Here is a 27,033-nt window from a genome sequence, read left to right as displayed (position 1 = left end):
TACAACTAGAGGATTTGGTTAAAGAAAAATTTCCCGATGCCACCGAAGAGGTACCTTCTATGCAAAATGATGCTCATGCATTGAAGAACTTTTTGGAGGATGCGATAGAGGTTAAGAAATCCTTTCTTCTGGGTCATGGTCAAGGTCATGGTTACGGTCATGGTCAAGGGCATAGTCAAGGTCACGCTTATGGTCATGACAAACACTTGAAGCATGGAGGAGGATATTCTTATCAAGTCAAACAGAAACTTCCCTATGGACATCAACAGCACCATTGGAATTTTGAGGGAGGATTTCCTCCTGGACATATGGGTGGTGCTTTCCCGCCTGGGCATGTTAAATACATGCAGGACTGTACAGGGAAGCCCAATCAGCCATTAAACGCCATGCTGAAGTGTACATCCAACAGTAACACTTGCAAAGCTACCTGCATGCCGGATTACAAGTTTCCCAATGGGGAGACAAATCTTTTAATATCCTGTGTGGAAGGAGAGTGGATTGTCCAGGGTGCTGAATGGCCTCAGGTGCCATCTTGCGAACCAATTTGCATGCCTAAGTGCCTCAACAATGGGATCTGCGTTTCACCAGGAGTTTGTACTTGTTCAGATAATTTCCGTGGACCTCAGTGTCAGTATGAAAAGAAGATATGCCTGCAAAAGCCATCACTGCCCTCGAATTCGCGCCAAACATGCTCTTCAAGTCAGTGTACGATTTCCTGTGCAAAGGGCTATCGGTTCCCGGATGGAACAACAGTTACCAATGTGGTGTGTAAGGATGGAGATTGGAAGCCAACAAGAGGAGACTGGCCAACAGTTCCTGATTGTCAGCGTAAGTTTGTTCGTCTTTAATTTCAATTGGGTATAGTTCAATTCCACTTATTATATTATTTCCTTAGCGGTGTGCTCGCCAAAATGCAGAAATGGCGGGAACTGCTTATCCTTTAATGTTTGCCAGTGTCCTCCGGAATTCCGAGGTCCTCAGTGTCAGTACAGTGTGGATAATTGTGCTCCGAAGAAGCTTAAGTTCAACGGAGGGTACAATTGTTCAGGAACTGGTGATACCATCAGTTGTACTTTGTACTGTCCCAAAGGAGTGGAGTTTGACTCTCAACCATCTCCTGTATACACTTGCAGTTACTCTAAGGGGATCTTTTCTCCCGATACAGTTCCAAAATGTGTCTTTACTGATGATATGGATGTTATCTCAATGGGAGGATACAGTCAAAGTACTCAAATTCGTACGGGGCAGACTTACAGTGGAGGAAGTTGGTCATATTCCGGAGGGGGTAGAGGAAAAGGATTTCAAGAGATTGAGATTACCAAGACCCGTAAATATGAAGATGGAGGGAGTTATCAAGTGGCTCATGGGGAAGAGTTTGAAATAATTCAACTGCCCGGCGTATACAATCTTTACATTTCCAACGATGTTAGCATTGTATTTCGGCAACCTAAAGCCTCTATCTGCATGACTTGGAATGGGAATAAAGTTAAGACATTCGATGGGTTGATCTATAGTTCTCCTCTCTTTTGCTCCCATACCCTTATTCACGATCAAGTTGATGGAAGTTTTAGCGTCATTGTGAGATCTTGTCCTGCAGGAGCTCCTCAGCCATGTCCGCATAGCCTTGTCATCTTCCTCCTCAACATGATGTACACTTTTGAGAATGTCAATGGAACTGTGAAGTTCTCTAGCCCAAAATCCGTCTTGCCCATTCCTTCTCAACTCACCGGGATGAAGGTTACAATGATTGGTCACAAATTGAAAATTGTCCTGGAATCTGTCCAGACAGCAATTGTCTGGGATACTGAGAAACTGATTGTTGTAGAAGCTTCTCCATCCCTTTGGAATCGAACAGGAGGGCTCTGTGGAACAATGGATATGGATATAAGGAATGATTTTATATCGAAGACTGGAACTCAGCAGAAATTGGCTAGGACTTTCGTGGATTCATGGAGAACGCCAAATGTCGATGTGGATAAGAGTAAATGTATCATGGAGCAAGTAGAAGACATGGATGTAGCCAAATGTGATCCGGAAAAGAAGAAGAAGGCCGAATCTGTGTGCGAAAAGTTGGTCAGGAGTTCGAAGTTTGTTCAGTGTCTGGAGAAATACAATACTGATATGTTAATTGAGTCTTGTGTCTCAGATTACTGCTTCTGTCCAGATTCTGAGCATCCGGAGAAGTGTTCCTGCGATGGAGTATCTGTATTTGCTCAGGATTGTGCATTTCAGGGTGTAGAGTTAGAACACGGATGGAGAGATATGGAAGTATGTCCTCTTCCTTGTTCAGATGGAAGAATTTACAAAGCCTGTGGTCCTTCGTCAGAACCTTCTTGTGGAGTAGCTATGACCAATGAGAAAGATGCTCAATGCAGAGAGGGTTGCTTCTGTCCAGATGGAACTATTCAGTATGAAGGAAAATGCATTGATCCCTTCCAATGTCCTTGCCAATTGCGAGGGAAATCATTCAAGGCTGGTTCCAAAGTCAAGAAGGATTGCAACACATGGTAAGTTCTCTACAATTCTTTGAGTTTTCTGAGTTACTATCAAGGTTCTTTCATCCAGCACATGCGAGAATGGGGCATGGAAGTGTACAGATGTGAACTGTGGGTCACGCTGTGGGGCTATTGGTGATCCTCACTATGTCACTTTCGATGGTAGACGCTTTGATTTCATGGGAAAGTGCTCCTATCGACTTCTTCTAACAGATAATGTCACCGTGGATGCTGAGAATGTTGCTTGTCCAGGATCTATTTCTGAAGCAATGGAACTCATTCCCACGAGTCTTGATCTCCCATCTTGTACAAAATCCGTGACGATTTCCTATAAAATCGGGGAAAGGGTGAGAACCATTAAGCTGAAGCAAGGAAGAAGTATCTTTGTGGATGATCAGGAAGTAGTGAAACTGCCCAAAACTCTTGTGAAAGGCCTTCTCAAGATTCGTCAAGCCAGCTCCACTTTTCTTTCAGTGGAGTTCCAGGATGGGCTCAAAGTATGGTGGGATGGAGTAACAAGGGTATATATAGATACCCCAGCTTCATATCGGGATAAGACCAAAGGACTCTGTGGAACCTTTAATTCCAACCAACAGGATGATTTCCTGACCCCTGAGGGGGATATTGAATCGGTAGTGGAACCTTTTGCTGACAAATGGCGAACCAAGGAGACCTGCCCTTACATTACGGATACTGTTCCAGTTCCCCATCCGTGTCAGGTGAATCTGGAGAACAAGAGTAAGGCAGAGAAAATGTGCTCGAAATTGAAGGCAAAAGTTTTTGATGATTGCCATTGGTATGTGGATTATATGCCTTTTTACGAGGATTGTCTCTACGATGTCTGTGCTTGCAAAGGAGACGATCTCAACTCCTGCCTATGTCCAATACTTTCTTCCTATGCAGCTGAATGTGCTCGCCAAGGAGTTGTTATCAATTGGCGTCTCTCTGTCACAGAATGTGGTATTAAGTGTCCTCCTGGTCAGGTATATGAGGAATGTGGAGATTCTTGTGCTCTCACTTGCGAAGATCTACAAAGTGACTATCCTTGCATCAAGAACTGCGTTGAGGGTTGCCGTTGTCCGGAGGGACAAGCCTTAAATGAGGATAATGAGTGTGTTCCAATTGGGATGTGTTCATGTGCCTATAAAGGACTTACTTTCCGACCAGGATACAAGGAAGTTCGACCAGGAACTAAATTTTTGGAATTGTGGTAAGGATTTCATCAGTTCCGAAGAAGACTATTGTAAGTCTACTTACAGTATTATAAAAAGATGGTATCATTGGATGTAGAAACCTTAGATCTACAGCCCCACAAAATTTTATGTTGATTAATTTCTTCCTGCAAAAGTTATTTAAAAAAAACTAAAAATAGGTCGGGGCATTTATCGAACCTATTTTAAACAATATTATTGTAAAAAATTTGCGAAAAATTACGCGACCCGCGAAAATCCGCGAAAAATTTCACGCCCGCGAAAATCCGCGAAAATCAGCGAAAATTTTCACGTCCCGCGAAAATTCGCGAAAAATTTCACGTCCCGCGAAAATCCGTGAAAAATTTCACGCCCCGCGAAAATCCGCAAAAAATTTCACGTCCCGCGAAAATCCGCGAAAAATTACACGCCCCAAGAAAATCCGCAAAAAATTTCATGCCCCGCGAAAATCCGCAAAAAATTACACGCCCCGCGAAAATTCGCGAAAAAATTCGCGCAACACGAAAATTCGCGAAAAATTACGCGACCCGCGGAAAATTATACGCCCCGCGAAAATCCGCGGAAAAAATTCACGCCCCGCGAAAATTCTCGAAAAATTAATCGACCCGCGAAAATCTGCGAAAAATTACACGCCCTGCGAAAATCCGCGAAAAATTACACGCTCCGCGAAAATTCTCGAAAAATTACGCGACCCGCGAAAATCCTAGAAAAATTTCACGCCGCGCGAAAATCCGCGAAAAAATACACGCCCCGCGAAAAATTACACGCTCCGCGTAAATCCGCAAGAAAATTCGCGCCTCGCGAAGATCCGCGAAAGACATCGCGGATCGTGAATTGTATATTCCACCTTTCAAATCTTCGGATATAGATTCACCATGTAGAGAGGGAGAGAGAGAGAGAGAAAGGGAGAGTGAGAGAGTGCTATATATGTATATGGGGAAAGCTTGTCCGACGCCGTTTCTCCCGCTTTTTTCCCGCCTGACGCTAATAGCAAATTTTCTTAAAATTGAATTCTTTAAAGTGAAATATCTCGAGAACCGTTCGAAGAATGACTTAGTTTTTTTTAAATTGGTCTAAATTTTCTGGGCTACAAGATAAACATAAAAAATTCAAAATCGCATGCTTAGATTTCGAGATAAACTATAAAACGTGATTTTTAACCGGTTTAGAACCGGTTTTTCAAAAAAAAAAAAAAACTAATGGCACAGAAATCGTCGTACGCGGGCATAGATATATTTAAAAAAAATTTATGAAGATATCTCTTTCCAAACCAGAGATATTGCGTACTACGGACGGCCGGACGGCAGCCGGACCCGAAATTGCCGGCTTATGATTTTCGGCATCAGGGATGTTCAAAACATATACCCTGTGAATTTCAGCTCGATCGTAGCACTTTTAGAAAATCCGAGGATTACAATAGGTGTGATTAGAAGGAATCACACCTAAAAATATGAACTGAACGTGTTGGATGTTCTGTCAAAGTTAAAGCGTCTGGAAATGGTTTTGAATTAGGACATTTACCCTAAATTCAGAAAATTGGAAAAGAGCGCAATAAAAATGTAAATATGTGATCTTATGTGATAGATAAATCAAATTTATATATATGGGGTTTATAAATGAAATTTGTATCTTGAATTCAGTTATTTATTGTATTAAATATTATTAAATTATTTTCTCCGGCAATCTTTCTAAAAACTGAAAAGCATTAAGGTTTCTGGATATTTGACTATTTTACTGACTTTACTTTTCTTTTGATTTAACTTTTTTTTCAGGGAAAGGTTTTAAACGTTTCAAGCAATACTTAACAAAAATTTATCAATCATTCGTATTGCTGCTACAGCTGCTACAAGATTTAAACTAAATTGCTGAAACTACGCTCTATTTATATTTTTAAAAGATCGATATATCAAATTCAATATAAATAATATTTCTATTGAAAGTCATTAGTTCTGATGTTTTTCCAAATTATATTATTGTATGTTGACTTAACCACGCATGTTAAAAATTCCGCGCTATATTATGATAAGTCGAGATACATTACAGATTTTTCAGACTTTATTAAATTTTCCAAAAAACATTAATAATAGGCATTTTTTTTACATTTTCCACTAAAACTGCAATCGTGGAACATGTTTCATGCGGAAGCACTTACATTTTTCTACAATATATTGCAAAAAGTATAGGTAAACTAATTGCAGTAAAATTTTTATAGCTTAATATTGTATCTTAAACTTTAAACCTCTCTCCTGAAAGTTGCATTTTAGACTTACAATAATCTTCTTTGGAACCGACGAATTTCTTTAAGCATTGGATGGTTTTGTTTCTTTATTAAATCTTTTAATTTGAAGCACTTGTTCTGGAGCTAAGTGGGATTGTGTTGAAGCTAAAGATAGTGATTCCATCAAGTATCCTCCAGCAGCGGATATTCGGAGCAAATGTTTGGCCAGCAACAATGAGGAATTCACAACTTGTGAACCAACTGAGCCAGTAACATGCAAGGTAATTTTGTAGATGGCATTTGTAGGTGAAAGATTTTTCAGAAAATCCTTCAATCCAAATCCTTAGAATATGCATGCAGTCCAGGAATCATCTCCGGTAGAATGCATGGCTGGATGTGTTTGCAAGAAGGGTTTTGTTCTGGATATGTCCAGCAAAAAATGTGTTCGTCCTGAGGATTGCTCCTGCCATCACGGAGGAAAGAGCTACAAGGATGGGGCTAAGATTCAGGAACACTGTAACACATGTGAATGCAAATCTGGGTCTTGGAAATGCACAGAACATCAGTGTCCAGGAGTTTGTACTTCCTGGGGTGATTCTCATTTTACGACATTTGACGGGAAAGATTTTGATTTTCAGGGAGTTTGCAATTATGTCCTGTCCAAAGGAAGTCTGGGCAAGGATGGCGGGTATTTTGTGACAATTCAGAATGTTCTCTGTGGCTCTTTGGGAGAGACTTGTTCAAAATCTGTTCATATATCAATCTTGGGTGATAATCCTGAATCCCTGACACTGTCATCGGATTCATCAATTCCAGGTGGTAAGGATTCCCAAGAGGGTGAAAAGACCGTGCAGAATTTTTCCCCAAAGTCTCTCTTGGTCTACAGAGCTGGGATATTTATTGTGTTTGAGGCTCCAGAATTGGGGCTTCAGGTTAAATGGGATCGTGGAACACGGGTTTACATCACCTTGACAAATCAATGGCGTGGAAAGGTTCAGGGATTGTGTGGGAATTTCAACAGTGATCTGCAGGATGACTTTAAAACTCCATCTTCTGGCATTGAGACAAATCCTATTATTTTTGGGGATTCTTGGAAACTGCAGGATTACTGTCCAAGTAAGACTAAGAATTAATATTAAAAAAAGGGAATTGATAGGTAATCATTGTTTTAGAAACCACTGAACAGGTGGATTCATGCGCCAAACATCCTCATAGGACAATGTGGGCTCAGAGGAAATGTGGAATCCTGAAAAGTGGTGTGTTTCAGGCATGCCATTCTGAGGTTCCTGTGGACAATTTCCTCAAACGTTGCACGCACGATACCTGTGCTTGTGACCAGGGAGGAGACTGTGAATGCCTGTGTACAGCTCTTGCAGCCTATGCTCATGCTTGTGCTCTCAAAGGTGTTTCAATCCGCTGGAGGACACCTGATCTCTGTCCCATGCAATGTGATCCAGAGTGTTCCTCATACAGCCCTTGTGTATCCACCTGCCCCATTGAAACCTGCGACAATGTCATAACTTCCGGGAAGGAAAAGTGGATGTGCAGTGATGACACATGTATAGAGGGATGCCAGCTCAAAGGATGTCCTTCTGGACAAATCTACTCAAACGAAACCTATTCTCATTGCGTACCAAAATCAACATGCAAACCAGTCTGTATGGAACTGGAAGGAGTTACATATTACGAAGGAGACATTATTTCTTCAGATCTTTGTCAGACATGCCGATGTTCAAGGGGGAAGAAAATCTGCAGCGGGGCTCCGTGTCCGGAAGGTGCAACAAAAATGGAAGAAATATACATTACGCTCAAGCCCTATCAAGAAGAGGACTTGAAATGTGTTAGTGGATGGTCTGGATGGATCAATCAGGATGTTTCTCTTCCACATGGCATAAAAGTGCCCGGAAAACTTCGAAAAACCGGAGATAATGAGCCAATCCCTTCTTATCTGCTTTTGGTGAGGATTTCTACGCAGAAAAAAATATTTTGTAAAATTGTTCGTAAATGTTTGTGAAATCCTTTGGCAGACTCACGAAATGCTCGTGAATCGTATAACCCACAAACAAGTTCGTAAAATTTTGTACATTTTTCACAAACATTGTTCGTAAAATGATCATTTGACGAACATTTTTTGTACTTTTACAGACATTTGTTCGTAAATGTTCGTAAAATTTTGTCATTTGTTCGTAAATTTTTGCCATACAATCAAAAATTTACGAACAAATACGAACAATATGTTTGTAAAAGTACAAAAAATGTTCGTCAAATGATCATTTTACGAACAATGTTGTGAAAAAAAGTACAAAATTTTACGAACTTGTTTGTATGGGTTATATGATTCACGAGCATTTCGTGAGTCTGCCAAAGGATTTCACAAACATTTACGAACAATTTTACAAAATATTTTTTACTGTGTATTGAAAAATCTTGGATTGAATAAAATCTTCAAAATTCATTTATTTTTAGAAAAATATCGAAGGAGCAACTTGTCCTCCTTCGAAAATTTCCAAGATCGAGTGTCGGACAGTTGGTGGACACAAAGATATTAAATCAACGGGAGAAAATTGCGAATGTTCCCTGGAAAGAGGTTTGGTTTGTGAAGGATCCTGCTCAGATTATGAAATTCGTGTCCTCTGTGATTGTGATGGATCTTATGTGGTCAGATATGAAACACCGGCTCCTAAGACTCCAGCTCCAGTTACTGCCTGTGATCCTTCTATTCCTCATGTTGAATTTCCTGGGGATTGCTACAAATTCCTTCACTGCATGCCAATGCCAGATGGATCGTGGCAGTATGCAGAGAAAACTTGTGGCCCAACGATGATGTTCAATCCCCAGAGCATGATCTGTGATTGGGTATTTTCAGTTTCTGAGATAAAGCCTGAATGTGGAAAGCCCAAAGAGACGACTTTGTCACCTCTTAAGATTGATAAATGTCCGCCTGGTGAAGCATGGACAGATTGTGTGGTTCCTTGTTCCAATTCCTGCCATTATTACGGTTGGGTGAGTACTTAATTAACATTTTCAGTATTTTCAGTATATCACCATTTATCGCGATATACTATACAAAAGCTGGGATGCTACGGACAAAGTTCAGGACGTTCAGGAAGTATAGAAAATTAAATTGACCATTTCTATTTTAGTTGCTAAAGAAGAATGGATTCTGCTCTAGTTTGTGGGATGAAATGGTTGGATGCTTTGGGGGATGTGTCAATGCCAGTTACGTGGAAATTACCTGCCCACCTGGAGGGCTCTGGCGAGACAAATCCTCTTGTGTTTTACCCAATCACTGCACGTGCGTCAGTAAGAATGGATCCCTTGTTAAGGTAAGATTCTTCTGCAATAAAGGTTCAAATCAATTTCAGGAAGATATTAATTATTGGCATTGAATAAACGAACAGTAAAAAGTCAAATTTGGTCAGCAAAAAATTCGAAATGATCAGTAAAAAATAAAAAAGGGCAGTAAAAAGTTTGAAAAGATCAGTAAAAAATTAAAAAGGAACAGTACTTTATTAAAAGCGGTCAGTAAAAAAATAAAAGTGGTCAGCAAAAAATGAAACATGATCAATAAAAAGTAAAAAGTGATCAGTAAAAAATAAAACATGATCATTAAAAAGTAAAAGATGACCAGTAAAGAACAAAAAAGGTCAGTAAAAAATAAAGTGGTCAGCAAAAAATTAAAAAATGATCAGTAAAAAATTTAAAAAAGCAGTAAAAAATTAAAAATGAGCAGTAAAAAATAAAAAAATGGACAGTAAAAAACAAAAAGTGGTTAGTAAAAAGTGGTCAGCAAAAAATTAAAAGTGATCAGTGAAAAATAAAATATGGTCAGTAAAAATTAAAAATGAGCAGTAAAAAATAAAAAGAGGTCAGTAGAAAACTAAAAATGGTCAGTAAATAATAAATTTAATCAGTAAAAAATAAAATGTGATCATTAGAAAATAAAAAGTGATCAGTGAAAAATAAAATATGGTCAGTAAAAAATTAAAAATGATCAGTAGAAAATAAAAAGTGTTCAGCAAAAAATTAAAAGTGATCAGTGAAAAATAAAATATGGTCAGTAAAAAATTAAAAATGAGCAGTAAATTATAAAATGTGGTTAGTAAAAAATAAAAAGTGGTCAGAAAAAACTAAAAATGGTCAGTAAAAAAAAAAGAATTGATCAGTAGAAAATAAAATGTGATCATTAGAAATTAAAAAGTGGTCAGTAGAAAATTAAAAATGGTCAGTAAAAAATTAAAAATGAGCAGTAAAACATAAAATTTGATCAGTAGAAAATAAAAAGTGATAAGTAAAAAAATAAAAAAGTGGTCAGTTATAAATTTAAAATGAGCAGTAGAAAATTGGAAGTTTTTACTGACCAAATTTAACTTTTTACTGACCATTAACTTTTTACTTATAAAATTTTACTTCTTACTGGCAAAAATGAATATTTTTACTGATCCTTTGGAATTATTTGTTGATCAACTTTAATTTTTTGCTGACGACCACTTTTAAGTTTTTACTGATTATTTATATTTTCCCATTAATTTTTACTAACCAGATTTTAATTTTTACTGAGTATTATTATTTCTGATTTTAATTTCTATTTCTCAGTGCTCAAATTTTAATTTTTTACTGATCATATTTCATAATTTACTGACCAGTTTTAATTTTTTTGCTGACCACTTTTTTGATTTTTTACTGATCAGTTTTTATTTTGTACTGACCACTTTTAATTTTTTACTGACCACATTTAATTCTTTACTGTTCAATTTAAATTTTTCACCGACCAATTTTTATTTTTTATTGACCACTTTTAAATTTTTTGCTGACCAGTTTCTTTTTACTGCTCGTTAAAAGACCACTTTTAATTTTCAAATTTCAAATTAAAAGACCACTTTTAATTTTTTACTGACCACTTTTAATTTTTTACTGATTATATTTAATTTTTTACTGTTTGTTTTTAATTTTTTACTGACAATTTTTATTTTTTACTGCTTCATTTTTAATTTTTCAGTGATCAATGCGAATATTTCTACTGATCATTTTTAATTTTTTGTTGACCACTTTTTATTTTTTACTGCTCATTTTTAATTTGTTAATGCCTTTTTCGTTTTTTACTGTTCCTTTTTAATTTTTCAGTGATCAATACCAATATTTCTACTGATCATTTTTAATTTTTTGTTGATCACTTTTTATTTTTTACTGCTCATTTTTAATTTGTTAATGCCTTTTTCGTTTTTTACTGTTCCTTTTTAATTTTTCAGTGATCAATACCAATATTTCTACTGATCATTTTTAATTTTTTGTTGATCACTTTTTATTTTTTACTGACCATTTTTAATTTGTTAATGCCTTTTTAATTTTTTTACTGCTCCTTTTTAATTTTTCAGTGATCAATACGAATATTTCTACTGATGATTTTTACTTTTTTACTGACGATATTTTCTTTTTACTGACCATTTTTAATTTTTTGCTGATTAATTTCCATTTTTTTTTACTGATTAACTCGAATATATATACTGATCAATTTGAAGTTTTTACTGACCAAATTTAACGTTTTACTGACAAAATTTTACTTTTTACTGACAAAATTGAAAATTTTTATTAATTATTTCGAATTATTTTCTGATCAAATTTTACTTTTTGCTGACCATGACTTTTTACTGACCATTTGTTTTTGTCATTTTTAATCCTCCTTGTAGCCTGGAGAGGTATTTAGGGAATCTGATTGTGAACTATGCCAGTGCATAGATAATACCTATGTCTGTGATGCTTCAAGCTGCACAGGACAGCAGCCTATTGAGTATACTGTTGGCTTTGAACCTACAACTGTTCCTGACACGAGTGAAGATCAGAAAGCAAAGATTCGAAAAAAGCCCACTACTACAACTGTAGCGCCTCAGCCCACCGTCAGAGTCACCACAGAACGTCCCCTTATTATTCCAAGCACAGTTGCCCCACCACCTGTGTGTGACCTGACCAAGTATCAGTACATTCCTGTACTCAGTGGTGGGGACAGTAGCATGCCGAATACTGCCTTTTCTGCCTCAAGTACCTTGGGATCGTTCTTTGAGCCCCATTTTGCGAGAATAAACTCAAAACCCAGTGAAGTATCCAGTGGAAGCTGGTCTCCGGAGATTAACAATGAAGATCAATATTTGCAGATTACATTCCCCCAACTAACACCACTGTACGGTGTTCAGATGAGTGGAAGTCCCATTTACAATCATTACGTGACTCTCTTTAAGATCCTCTTCAGTTACGATGGTGTAGCTTTCAGCTATCTTAAGGATGACTCAGACAAACCCCAATTATTCTATGGTCCCATTGAATCTCATGCTATGACTGAGTCATTCTTCAAGATACCAATTGAGGCGAAAGTGGTTAGAATTTATCCCCTGAAGTGGCATGAATCAATTGCAATTCGAGTTGAACTTCTGGGATGTGGAAAATTGCTGCCTAAAGTCACGCAGAAAATTCCACCTGTTCCCTCGACAACAACAACAACAACTCCCAAACCGATCACAGAATCAACAACAACAACTCAGCTTCCAATAAAACTGACCACGTCGATTACCGAGGAAATTGTCCAGGCACTCTGTGATGATCCGATGGGAGTGGAAAATGGCAAGATGAAACCGCCACAGATTAAATTCAGTTCTTCAAAGGCTGATCATTTGGTACTGAGAAAGCCTCCAAATGCCATTGAGCAGCTGAAGTTGTCCTCACCAAAGGGCTGGATGCCAAATCTTGATACACCAAATGAGTTTGTAATCTTTGACTTCCTGGAAAAGAGGAACCTGACAGGACTTCAGGTCAAGGGCGGAGATTATGGATGGGTGACGGCTTTCAAGGTATTTTACAGTCAAGATGAGAGTCTCTGGAATCTCATTATGAGCCCTGGAGGATCAGGAAAACTCTTTGGAGGTCCAGCTGATGGGTATATGACCAAAATTAACATGTTCAAGTTCCCAATTCAAGCGAGATACCTCAAAGTTATCCCTAATAAATGGCATGAGAAAATTGAGATGAAAATTGAACCTTTAGGATGCTTCCAGCCCTATCGTAAGTATTCTGGTCAGGTGAGTCGTCAAATGGGTTCTGATTTTGCATGATTTTTTTAGCGCACATTGAAGAAGCCATTAAGATTGTGGACGTAGAGAAAGTTCCCAAAGTTCAATGTGGAACTTGTCCGGGAATCATTACCCATCTCAGTGGAGTTGATGGCGTCTGCAAATGCTATCCACCTCTTGCGTGGAATGGACAGGAGTGTGTTCAGCCCAGTCAATGCCCATGTATGGTTGGACATATTCCCTATGAAGTGGGAGCTCATTTTGAACTTGAGGACTGTTCAGAATGCATTTGCGTTTTGGGAGGGAATTCCCAGTGTAAGCCCAAAGTTTGTCCATCTTGTGAGAAGGGCTTGCGCCCGGTTAAATCATCCAATTGCCATTGTTCGTGCGAAACCTGTCCGGAATTCACAATTCTCTGCCCAACTAGTGGGGAATGTATTGCTGAACACTTGTGGTGCAATGGAATCATGGATTGTCCAGATGATGAGATCAATTGCAAGCCTAAAGGCCCAACAATTGAGACCGTTCTGAGTAAGGCAATACCTCTGGGACTTTATAAAGCATAAAAAGGACTTACAAATTTCCGACTTGTTTTCCAGACATCACCAAGACTTGTCCAGCACCTCAATGTCTTCCCGGATACCGTGTAAAGGTTATCCAGAAGAAACCAGTGGAATCTGCAATGTTGACAAAGAAAACCAAAGGACGGTGGAGGAAGAAGCATTCGAAATATTCCAAATTCAATTTCTACCAAAGCAAATACAATTCCCACCTGGCTACTCCAGCTAACACTCCGGCAGTTGAAGAGGAACCAGAGAAGTGCATTGAGTTTATTTGTGTCCCTGAAAAACATCTGAAGCCCAAGAATGACACAACAGTAGCCATAATGTGCACAAAACCTAAGTGTCCGGAAGGATACTCTTTGGTTGTTGAAAAGCCCACTTCTCCTACAGCCTGTCCAACTTTCGATTGCGAACCTATGCCACAGATGGATGCTGTCTGCAATGTTACCGGAAGGATTTTCAATACATTTGATGGGATGGAGTTTAAGTTCGACATTTGCAGTCACGTTCTGGCCAGGGAGTTCTCAGGAGGAAACTGGACAATTACTCGTAAGTTTTTTTTTTAAATTTATTTAGCAGGTGTGAAAATTGTCAGGCGTTTACCCTGACTTTCGTCTTCAGAATGATCTTGTAAAATCCTGAGAACGACTCCCAGAACTTTCTTCATTTCTTGAGAATGTTTATTTATTTATTTGTCCCAGTATAATTTTAAGTACAATTTAAGGCTGTATAAATAATTTAGATGTGGTTCTGGTGGGCATTTCGTCCAAGTTTTCAATATTTCTTTAAAGTTTTCAAAGCTAAAGGTGGATCAAACCTGCATAGAAATCTAATTTCTGCTCAGATTTGAACAAATTCATTTAGATCATTTGGTTTGGATTTTGGGAGACTGTTGGCTTTAGTCAAGGCGGACTCACAGAAATGACGTCGGTCTACATTGGGTACATGAACACAGGGGTATAGCGGGAAATGAAGAGCAGATTGTCTCGCGGTAACAGGCGCAAGGATGGCGTTCATTAGTCATAGAGTCTACACTTAAAGAAAAACGTGATTCTATTAATCAAAAATTGATAAATGCTAACACGCCGGTTGCGTTAAAACAGTCAATCAACAGCCGTGGTTTTTTTTTAAGAAAAATGTTAAATATAATCACGTTTCGGAAAAGCCAGTTTTTATCACAAACGTGCTATATATTGCAAAACGTGTGATAACAAACGTGATATTCTGAAAAGAAAAATCAAGCACGGCCGTGATTATCGACGTGATATTTTGTTAGTATTTATCACGACCACCCATCTGCCCCAAAATGTTAATCACGGTCGTGTTACACAGGAACACGCTGTGTTCCTATTTAACAAATCCCTATATATTGCCTCAAAATGTTAATCACGGGCGTGTTAAATAGGAACACGCCGTGTTCCTATTTAACAAATTCCTATATATTGCCTCAAAATGTTAATCACGGACGTGTTAAATGGTATCACACCATGTTATTATTTATCAAATGTCTATTTTACCCCAAAATGTGAATTAAGGACGTGCTAAACGGTATAAATCAATAAATGAACACGGCGTGTTCCTATTTAATACGTCCGTGATTAACATTTCGCGGCAATTTGAGGATTTGTTAAATAGGAACACGGCGTGTTTCTATTTAGCACGTCCGTGATTAACATTTTAGGGCAATTTGAGGATTTGTTAAATGAGGTCACGGCGTGTTTCTATTTAACACGTCCGTGATTAACATTTTGTGGCAATATGAGGATTTGTTAAATAGGAACACGGCGTGTTCCTATTTAAGACGTCCGTGATTCACATTTTGGGGCAATTTGAGGATTTGTTAAATGAGGTCACGGCGTGTTTCTATTTAACACGTCCGTGATTAACATTTTGTGGCAATATGAGGATTTGTTAAATAGGAACACGGCGTGTTCCTATTTAAGACGTCCGTGATTCACATTTTGGGGCAATTTGAGGATTTGTTAAATAGGAACACGGCGTGTTTCTATTTAGTATGTCCGTGATTAATATTTTGGGGCAATATAAGGATTTGTCAAATGAGATCACGGCGTGTTTCTATTTAACACGTCCGTGATAAACATTTCGCGGCAATTTGAGGATTTCTTAAATATTAACAAGGCGTGATACCATTTAGTACGTCCGTGATTAACATTTGTGGGCGAAATAAAGATTTGATAATTAGGAACACGGCGTGGTACCATTTAGCACGTCCGTGATTAACATTTTGGGGCTATTTGAGGATTTGTTAAATAGGAACACGACGTGTTTCTATTTAACACGCCCGTGTTTGATATCTTGGAGTCAATATATTTATATTTTGATTTTTGATAAATAGCATCATGCTGTGTTTCTATTTATCACTGACGTGATTTTTTTGATTTGTATCACGGACGTGTTAATATTAATTACAAATATGTTCATATTTATCACTTTTTAAAATATTACGGAATTACGGCTCATGGTTGATTGATATCACGCGTGCTTTTCTCTGAGTGTATTTATAGGGTCATAGAGTCTAAATATATTATACAGGAGGTTTTATTAAAACTTTATCTGATGGAGTGAATAGAATAGAATAGAAAATTTATTTAATCACAAAATAGGGTTCATCCCTCTTATACGTGCTTTAGACTTAAGGCTTAGCTATCTGGCTTAACTCCTCTAATTCCTCATTAAACTCATTAAGGGCAAACGATTCATTAGATTTTGAAGAATCAATAAAATTGCTTGTTATTAAGATTTTTGAGACCTTCGGGAACTGGGCTAAACCTCCAGTCTGAAGCCGGCATTAGGGTCTTGACAGACTTGAGAATTAGCCGACAAACGGCTTAGCGTAATTATATTACAAATAATGGTTTAACCGGCAGGGGGTAGGGTTTAACCATTTCCATAATTTTCCACTAAGTCGTCTCTCGGCTTAAATCGTAAGTGTGTCTATGGCATTACAATTGTGATGAAAAAATTGAAAAGAAAAATAACAAAAGAAACAAAAAGTTAAAAAGAAAGAAAACAAGAGGCAAAAAAAGAAGAAAAAATATAGTAAGGCCATGTAACTCCGACGATTGCAAAACTCGGATGCCGCGACCGATTTAACTCCGATACATCCACTTAAAATATAATTTATATTTTTATTTCTGTAATTAATTACTGAATTATCATATTATAACTATTCTACTTTAAGAAAAACCAAAAATTATATTTTTATCGGTTTAATAAGTGGGTACAAGAAATATTTTTTAAGCTCGGGTCAGCTGGGTTGTGTACTAAAAATTTAATTTCTGAGAAAATTTTGCTGTTGACAGCTCGTCGCTGGAAAAAGTTTAGTGTTTTTTCTATATAATAAAACATTATTTGCAATCAAAATTATTAATAAAAGTTAGTGTAGTTATTGATCTACAAGGTGAGTAAGAGTTTATTGATAATATATTAATAATTCATACAGAAATAAGTGATTTTTGTGAATGTTTACATTTCGATGCATGTCGGATGCGGTGAAAGTCAATGTTTTGGTTCAGAATTTGCATTGTTCAGGAGTCTTTTTCTGTTTCAGATGCCAAAGGGAACAAAAGAAAAGACCTATAAGGACAAGCCCGACTCTAAGGAAGGTATTAGGAATGCCTTGCAGTGTGTACGAGATGGTTTTACCATAGCATATGCATCCAAAACATTTAATGTCCCAAGAACAACACTGCACAACAAATTGACCGGCAAATACCCAGAGGAGTGCCCCAATGGCAGGCCAACAATTCTTTCAAAAGAACAGGAAAAAGAACTTGTCAAATGGATCCTGGGATGTGCGGATGGCTGGCATCCCATCGGGAAGGAACAAGTTCTGGACAGCGTTAAACTCATCTGTGAGGTCTACAAAATTCCAAACCATTTTACAGCTGGAAGACCCGGAGACGTTTGGTTCAGGAATCTTCTTAAGCGTCATCCAGAGCTCAGCATGCGCAAGCCAAAATCCTTCTCATTGGAAAGAGCCACTGTCACTGCTGAAGACCTCACGGAATGGTTTCTTGGATATTTCACAGAACACAACCTTCTGAGCATTTCACCAGACCGTGTTTTTAATTGCGACGAAAGTGCCTTCTTTTTGACACCGGAAGATGGAAATGTCCTGTCCAGGAGAGGTTCACGTGTAGTTCCATCTCTTAAAAATTCAGGACCGAAGCAATGTATCACAGTACTCTTCATGGTGTCAGCTACTGGCGAACTTGCTCCTCCAATGGCTGTTCATAAAACTGACATTACTCCAAAAATTGCCATTCACAACGCAGAAGGATGGAAAATGGGAACGTCACCACAGAGTAGCTGGATGGATGGGCCACTTTTCTATGCTGGTCTTTATTTCCCGAAAATTGTTTTCCAACATTCAGAGGAGTCCATTATCAATAACCAGCACGATCAGGCCACCGACAATAATCCTTCAAATGATCCAGTCATCCCTGGAAACCAACTCTCTGCAACTTCTGAGACTCAACCGATCTTCGACACACTAAAAAATGCTATTTCTGGCCAGGAGAAATTCCAAAACGTCGTTAGAAGAAGAGGGTCAAAGCCAGCAATGTCAAACACCAGTATATTGTATCTTCCGAGGAAATTATCGCGGAACAGGAGGAAAAATTGAGGCAGGATTTACAAAAAAAGAAAGAAATTGCTGAACGGAAGTTGACCAGAGAGAGGAACAAAAAAATAAGGGCAGAAGAAAAGGAGATAAAACTATAGGAGAAAAACATGGTAAAGGAAAAGGCTCAAACGCCAATTGAAGCTGAAAAGAAAAAACGTGGGAGGAAGTCAGCCAAGAAAACCGAGGAAAAATCAAAGAATTGAGTGCAATCTTAAAATAAATAAAAATATATATAATTAAATAATAAATTAATGAAATGAATTGATGGAATAAAACTCTAAAAAAAAATGTTTTTGAAATAATATCTTCTCATTTTTATGCATTAAACTTTTCCTTAAAATGAGCATCCGAGTTTGATCGAATTTAACGGAGTTACATAAAAGCGTCGCAGTAACATTCTTGCGCATATATTAATATTATCGTAATTTTATTAATTTTCATCAATATTATTGCTAAAATTCTATTTCTATTATGATTCTAAATTAAACAAAGAATAATTCTATTGATTTGGAATGGCGAAAAAAATATTTCATCAGTCCAAAAACAAGCATTAAAGTCGCACTCAATGAAAAGTATCCGGATTACCTCTCTTTACTATATGCTTCTTTAAGTTTCACTCAACCTGAACCTGAAAAAAAACCGACAAGTCCCATCCGCGGACCTACGCATGTCACTGAGAATTGCTCTAAAGTTAAAGACCACAACGCCCTTATAAACAGTGACCGGTATAGACAATCACTCCTGACCTTAGGCACTATGCGTCCCCGAACCCTGGCCGAACCCCCCTCACCAGAAGACCCGACAGGTTCTCAGAACCCCCAGACATTAACAAATGAAACAAAAAGAGAGCAGCTCTTGAGTTTAAGTAAGATATAAGGTCACATCCAATAAATACATTTCTATGGGAAGGGGGAGTGATATGGTTCCGGCGACTTAAGCCACAGATATACCTGACACAATTATTGAAAGAAACAGTCAGACGACGAATGGTGCCACTATCCTCCGCAAAGAAAAACTCTGCTCCGTGAGTGAAGGAAGGAAGGAGAAGTGTTCGCACGAGGAGCAAGCAAGCGTCGTAAGATGTGATGTCCCGAGAGCGTCGGGTATACAAAGAATAGTTACCCTTTCGGCAAACTGAGGTGGCATGATCTGACCAAGATAACGTGGAATTGAAGATTATTTCGAGGTTTTTAACCTGTTCTACAATAGGAAAAAAATTCCTCTTAACGGAGTAGAGGAAATGAAAGGAAGGAGTAAGGGAATGGTCTGTAACTAAGGATTGTCGCGATAATTTTATGATTTTTTAATCACAAGTATTTAAGCTCAGAAATTAATCGATATCGAGAGTCTACAATTGTAATCATTCACAAGAATTGGGTTTTTATTGGTTCTATTATTTAAAAGAAATGTGTTTCCCAAAGTCTTCATATTGTAACGTATGTGGCGAGGTGGATCGAATCAAACACTTGCTGATGGTCAAAGAGTGACTGAATATTTATTAATTTCCAATTAGGGTAAATTAAGCTAATTCAAAACCTGCTCCAAATGGAAATTTTTCGCTACTCCAAATGGAAACGTAATTGTTTTCATGATAAATACAGTACTAAATTATTATATTTATATGTTTTCTATACCACAGTTTCATTATTTAGTTAATTTTGCCCCAAGTGAAGCGAAAATCTATTCATATTGACAAATTTTAATTTGTTAATTTCTCAGAAAAATTAAAAGTTTACCTTTTCACCATCGAATTTTTTATCGATCGCCCTTGTTTTCCAATGAAAAACACAATGAGGTGACTGTTGTTTATCGTTTTTTTTTTTAAATATTTATGTCATATTTCTGGATAATTTTAGTCAAATTAAGTGCTAATCTTCATTGTTAACGGTACGTGAACAAATGAATTATTAATTACTTATTTCGTGAACAAAAAGGGTTTTTCTGAAGTGTCTGCAAATGCTTCAATAGGAAACCCTGAAAATACGATTTTTTTTGAGAGATTTTCTTAGTGTTTTAGATGGGAAAGCAACAAATATCAGGAATAAGTACAAATCCTGCACTTAAGAGCAACTCAACAAGGTTTTGGAAGCCTTTCGTCGCAGTTTCACACTGTTTGTCTCCAATTAGAAACTTTCCCTTGTCTCCATTTGGATTAATTTGTTTCCAATAGCAGCATTTTACACTCGCGTATTTTTCTTGTATTTAAGAAGTTTTCAAATTATATTTAAAGAATTTTCACTAAACAGTAACATTCTAGAAGAGTCAAGGAGCAAATTTATGTAATTCCCTTCAGAAAAAATATGAACTTGAACTGTTGAATCTTTCGTCAAAGTTAAAGCGTCTGGAAATGGTTTTGAATTAGGACATTTACCCTAGCGGATACAATTATTTCTCCTCCTATCTTACAATATTATCCTTTAGATACCCAGACTTCTAACAGATGCGCGGAAGAATAAATAGTTGAAAAGTTGAAATCGAAACTACCTCAAAGTATATTTGGATTGTATCTGCTTAATGAAATGGATATTTTTGAATTTTTTTGGATCAATTTTGTTGTGCAAAAAATTTAAGCTTAAGCTTTGTCATCTTGTGAACTTGGAGATTTATATGCAATTTCTCATACAATGAATAAAAGACATGTTCCTATCCCGAAACATTGGGAATGCAAGAACTTTAGGAAGATCCTAATTCGATCCCTTCTACTTAGTGCTGAAAAACTGTTCTGCCGGAGACTTTGTCTGCACCAAGGAAGTGGAAATTACAGACACTGAATTTGAGTGCATCCTGACCCTCTATCCGGATCTAACGGTGAAGTACAATGGCTATGTCTACACCGTGGATCAACTGCAGAAGGGCAGGGATAAGATGAACTTTGCTGTGTCGAAAGTTGGTGCAACAATTGTCTTTGTGTCGCACAATCATGGATTCTGGGTGACTCTGGATGAGTATGGGGACATCAAGATTGGTGTGAGTCAGAAGTATTTGTCGCAAGTGGACGGTCTATGTGGATTCTTCAATGGGAATCCCAAAGATGACAAACACCTTCCAAATGGCCAAGATGCCCAATCAACAGTGGAATTTGGTGACGCTTGGTACGTTGATCGGATTTCCAAAGACAATTGCCAACCACATGCTTGCCCCAGAGATATTCAGGAAGAAGCTATTAAGATCTGCAATGCTGTTTCGTAAGCAATTTAAATGATTCTTTTCTAGGCTTTTGATTTTCTAGGCATTTTTTTCCAGGGGAGAGACTTTTAGTGTCTGTGAGAAATCCGTGGATATGGATAAGTTCACTTCTAAGTGCATTGAGTCGGCTTGTGAATGCCTGAGAACTTCGAAGAATGCTGAAATGTCTGGAAAACCACCAGATCATCGGTGCAAATGTTCCATTCTGCAGGGATTCGTGCGAGAGTGCTTAGCAGCTGATGATAAAGTACATTTGGATACTTGGCGATCCACTTATGATTGCGAACTCCCTTGTCCTCCATCCCTGGTTCATAGAGATTGCTATAGACGTCGATGTGAGCTATCATGTGACACTCTGAAGGGCGAGGATTGTCCATATTTGCCAGGAACATGCTTTTCCGGCTGTTACTGCCCAGAAGGTACTGTCCGGAAGGGCGATAAGTGTGTTAATCCTTCTCAGGAATGTCGGGATTGTGTCTGTGATGGTTTTGGGCAGTCTCAATATGTCACGTACGACAGGAATAATTTCACTTTCGATGGAAACTGCACATATCTACTAACGAGAGATCTTGTGCTTCCGGGAATTCATACTTTTGAGGTCTTTGCAACTCTGGGTCAATGCAAGGGAGGTTCTTCATGTACTGAAGCCTTGCATATCCTCCACAGTGAAAATATTATTCACTTGCAGAGAAAACAGGGAACAAATGAAATTGAGGTATTTGTAAATGGGGCTCAAGTGAGACAATTGCCGTATTCGAAGGAGTGGATAAAGGTCACAGAAGAACCGGGAAAACTCATCAGAATCCTTCTGCCATTGTCACACTTAGAACTGACGACAGCCTTTGATGATATGTCCTTCTCCATAAGAGTTCCTAGCCTGAAGTATGGGTCAAAAATGGAAGGATTGTGTGGAGATTGTGATGGAGAACCAGACAATGATCTTGTGATGAATAGAGAGGCAACAGCATTCAAGGAAAATCCCACAGTTCAGGATATTGTAACGAGTTGGCAATCAAAGAATCCTGTTCTAAATCTTTCGGAGGATGAATGCCTGAGTGAAGAGAGGACAGAAATCAATTGTTTGCCTCTGCCTCCGGAGAAAGATCCTTGTTTGAAGATTCTGGAGATGGAAGTTTTTGGTCAGTGTCATTTGGTTGTTGATCCCATTATGTACGTTTCTGCCTGCCAGCAGGATCTGTGTCGAGCAGGAGCTAGTCAGAAAGGATCATGTGAATCCTTGGCTGCATATGCTAGAGAATGTGCTCAGAATGGGATTTGTATTGACTGGCGAAGGCCAGATTTCTGCCCACATGAATGCCCTAAGAATCTCGAGTACCAAGCCTGCGGATGTAGTGATTCATGTGATAGCTACCTCAAGAAAGAACATCAGCACATTCTCTTGGATATCTGTACTGTTAATCGCGAGGAAGGATGCTTCTGTCCCAAAGGGAAAATTCTCCACAATGGCATCTGCATTCTGCCCAAAATGTGTCAAGCTTGCGATACGGATGATCACTTTGCCGGAGATGTTTGGTATAAGGACAAGTGCAATAGATGCGAGTGTTTTGCCGATGGAAAGATCATCTGCACGAAGACAGAGTGCCCTGGAGATGATGTGGTGTGCAACAGAGGATTCAGAGCTATTGAGATGCCAACTGTTGATTCATGCTGCAAGAAATTTGTCTGCGGTGAGTTGATTCTCTTTATAATTTTGGTATAGTTTCTACTGCTCGAACTCAAAGAGAGAGCAGTTCAATCGACTTTTTTTCAACTTGTCACTGTTCTAGAGTTTAAACGCTAAGAGATATCGACTTTCAGTCATCGATGACCCCCAATAAAAAAACGAAATTGGTTTTTTTTATTATAAAAATTGGTTTTTCTCAAAATTGACCCAAGCTTTTTCAGTGATTTTTGGACATGCTTTAGAGCCATCCCAGGCGAACATTTCGCCCAAACATACCTATGACCGGAAAATTCGTCATTTTGAATTATTAAAGGAGGGTCTATTTGGAGGGTCCATTTTTCAACCGATTTGGTTAAATTTGGATTTCTTGGAAAGGTATTGCAATTTCTAACGCGGCTGCATCGGTCTTCATCGGTAATGAACCGGTTAAGTACTGATTTTTGAATAATTTTACATCCCGAATAATCAATATTCTCTAAAAATAAGGTTTTTTCGGTTTTTCTCAAAATTGGCCCAAGCTTTTTCAATGAGTTTTGGACATGATTTAGAGCTAGTCCAGGCGAACATTTCGCCCAAACATACCTATGACCGGAACCATAGGTCAACCATTTTAGAGGGTCTATTTTTCAACCGCTTTGGTTAAATTTAGATTTTTTGGAAAGGTATTGCAATTTCTAATGCGGGCCTATTGGTCTTCATCGGTAATGAATCGGTTAAGTACCGATTTTTTTTTATTTTCAAATGCTCAAAAACTTCAAAAAATTTTTAAAAACCCCATTGTCAAAAATTTTCATTTTTGAGTTGATCAGTAACATTGAGTACTACATTCCCTGAAAAGGCGAGCTTCCGCTTTTGCGCTTATTTTTTCAAAAAAAAATATTCAAATTTTTACAACATTTTCAAAAAAGGAAAAATACTAGTTAAACTCAAAATTTTTTAGTTCAATTTTTTAGGGAATACAACACTCTACAATACTTATAAACATTCCCGTTTTTGAAAAAAAATCTTTTTTTTTGATTTTCAAATAAAAATGTCTTTTATTGACAAATTTACAACTTTAAGATACATTTAACACACATGTTAAAATGTTGAATTTTTTAACCTAGAATTAAATTTTTTTTATTTTTCAAAAAAGATCCAAAAATTGTCAAAAATTTTTTTTTGAGAAACTTAAAGAAAACAAAAAAACATAATTAGTACATTTATTAAATATGAATTGAAGCTTTATTTTTGTCAATAAAAGGCATTTTTATTTGAAAATCAAAAAAATTTTTTTTTTTTTTCAAAAATGGGAGACCGAAAATTTTTTGATTTTCTAACTGTTTATAAGTATTGTGGAGTATTGTATTCCCTGAAAAATTGAACTCAAAATTTTGAGTTTAACTGGTATTTTTTCTTTTTTGAAAATGTTGTAAAAATTTGAATATTTTAAAAAAAAAAAATAAGCGCAAAAGTGGAAGCTCGCCTTTTCAAGGAATATAGTACTCAATATTACTGATCAACAGTAAAAAAATGAAAATTTTTGAGAATGGGGTTTTTGAGAAAAATTAATTTTTAATTTTTTTCAAAAAAAATTCAAAATACCGTTACAAAAAAACTTGAGCAGATAATGCGAAAACTAGGATATCGTTTTAAAGAGTATAAAATTATCTTTCAAATAACAAAAAGAGTAAGAAAAAATCTCAACCTGTTCGCGAGATAGAGCATTTTGAAATATTTTCCAAAAATCTCATTTGACGAATGAAGCGTGGAGACGCCATCTTTGGCGCTATGTATCTCCGGTCAGGATTTTTTTTGGGCGAAAAAAAAATAAAGGTATATTATTTGATCGTGTATTTTAACATATGTAAAATTCAGAAACATCTGAGACCATGAAGGGTACCCCTATGGTCGTCTTGAGATGGATCGACCCTTTATGCAAAAGAACTAATTCACGGTGAACTCTATCTTGTGAGTTCGAGCATTCCGCAAAGCTGGGACCCTTTGCCATCTCTTTTTTATTTAAAATTATCTTTTAGTTCCGGAAGAGCTTGAACCTCTTCAGGAATGTCCGGAGACGCCATTGCCAAAATGTGGGGAGAATCAGGTGAAGAAGATCGAATACGACAGCAATAATTGCACAAAAATTATCTGCGAATGCAAACCAGCATCTGATTGCCCTCCACTTGAAGTCTTTCCTTCGGAACTCCTCCCTGGATTCAAAGTTATCAAGGACACTTCAGGATGCTGTCCAGTTGCTCGTCTTGAGTGCGACAGATTCCTTTGTCCGCCTAAGATAACGCAATGTCCAGGAGAGTTTCAGGAGATTGTAGAGAGGCAAGCAAAACCTGGGGAATGCTGTGATGAAGTAAAATGTGAAGATCCTAAAGGGGTTTGTGTAGTTACTGAAAATGGGAAAAGTATTACCCGGAAGATTGGAGAAAAATGGAAATCATCGGATCCTTGCTTAATGCTCATTTGCACCATGTCTGAGAGTGGGAATGTCATTGTAAGTGCTGAGAAGGAGATTTGCGAGGATCAGTGCAAGCTGGGTTTCAAGTACCTATCACCAACGCTGGGATCAGACAAGTGCTGTGGAGAATGCATTCAATCTCACTGTAAAGTCGAGAATGAACTGAAGGAACTCGGAGCTTCGTGGAAGAGTCCTGACAATTGCACAACTTTCCGGTGTGAAATGAAAGATGATCAATTCTATATTGTTGCTGAACAGGAATCTTGTCCAAATATTGATGATTGCCCTAAGGACAGGAGATATACCAAAGGATGTTGCGTATTTTGTCAGCCAGAAATCTCAGAACAGAGTAAGTGTCCTTTCAGCTTCTCATAGTTCTTTTTTCTCTTTACAAACAGATTTTATGATTTTTCTTCTTTAGAAAAATGCATTCCTGAAGTTCACAGTGAGAAAGACACTGTAGGGTTAGTCTCACAAGCAATTCCTGATCATGGGCAGTGCACAAATCTTTCTCCTTTGCCTCTGTTGGATGTTCTTCTGACGTGTACAGATGGTCATAAAATTAATACTAAAGTTCCAATTCCACAAACCTGCAATTGCTCTCAGTGTTCTCTCAATGCCTTTTAAAGATCACCTTCAAAGATGTTATTAAATTGCAGGTGGAGAAATTGAGACAGAGGAGTAATGAGACAAGACTATAAATATGAGAAATAAATTTGCAAATAATAAAAATGTATTTGAATAAAAAAATATACCATAAAAGCCAAACATTCACTAATTATATATATGGATTATGTCAACGGTCTCGTCTATAGAACTGTTAAATGCTACATCTGTTTTCCCATTTGCTTCTTAGATTTTGAAAATTCAGAAATATTTTATGAAACATTTCAGTGAACCACATTACTTGGATGGGAAATTGCTTCATTTGAGTCCAGTGGTCACCTCCCTGGCATGTAGCCTGTGGAAGCCAAAGCTCAAAGCTCACTTGTACATGCAAAAACGTGTGGAAATTTCTCTGCATTTTGTAACCGTTACGCGAAATATCTTAAAAGTAGGGACTTCTCATTGTGGAAGTTACTGATCCCTGTGGAGAGGGATTAATATATTAGATTTCTGTCTAAATAATTTTTTTTCTATTATGATCTTTGAGCTGAGTAAAGAAGCCGGCTTCAAATAGCTCCTTATAAAAAAGAGAACTTGCCATGGGGGTACCATTGGTAGAGTACATACTCTTTCTATGATACAAGTAAACCGAATCCAAATCTCTCTTTAGGTACACTCAGAAAAATATTCGAGTAAAACTAACTCGAATCGATGTTGAATCAATTCTTTTTCGTTGTGATTTTCAATTAACTATATTTTAGAGTTGATTTTACTTGTCTTTAGGTGTAATATTCGAAAGAGTTGTTTTAACTTTTTTTCCTAAAATTTACATGACAAAAGAGTGTAAATAACTCTTTTTAAGACTGAAAATAACTCGTTTTAAGACTTAAAATAACTCGTTTCAAGAGTTTA

The 27,033-nt window shown here is 37.4% G+C and overlaps 1 protein-coding gene across 1 annotated transcript; it reads left to right on the top strand.

Moving 5' to 3' along the window:
• The first annotated feature begins 1,231 nt into the window (after positions 1-1,231).
• On the top strand, positions 1,232-26,283 carry LOC129802595 (hemocytin). The gene is made up of 14 exons (XM_055848538.1): positions 1,232-2,507; positions 2,566-3,705; positions 6,055-6,205; positions 6,272-7,040; positions 7,097-7,881; positions 8,391-8,927; positions 9,068-9,250; positions 11,612-12,974; positions 13,034-13,513; positions 13,582-14,094; positions 20,901-21,378; positions 21,437-23,067; positions 25,082-25,864; positions 25,937-26,283. The coding sequence occupies exons 1-14, from the start codon at positions 1,465-1,467 to the stop codon at positions 26,140-26,142; spliced, it is 10,062 nt and encodes a 3,353-aa protein (XP_055704513.1). The 5' UTR covers positions 1,232-1,464; the 3' UTR covers positions 26,143-26,283.
• Positions 26,284-27,033: the final 750 nt, after the last annotated feature.

Source organism: Phlebotomus papatasi, chromosome 2 (genome assembly GCF_024763615.1).
Source record: "Phlebotomus papatasi isolate M1 chromosome 2, Ppap_2.1, whole genome shotgun sequence".
Lineage (NCBI taxonomy): Eukaryota > Metazoa > Arthropoda > Insecta > Diptera > Psychodidae > Phlebotomus > Phlebotomus papatasi.
Note: the sequence above shows the minus strand (reverse complement) of the source record. Positions and strands in the feature narration are given on the sequence as shown.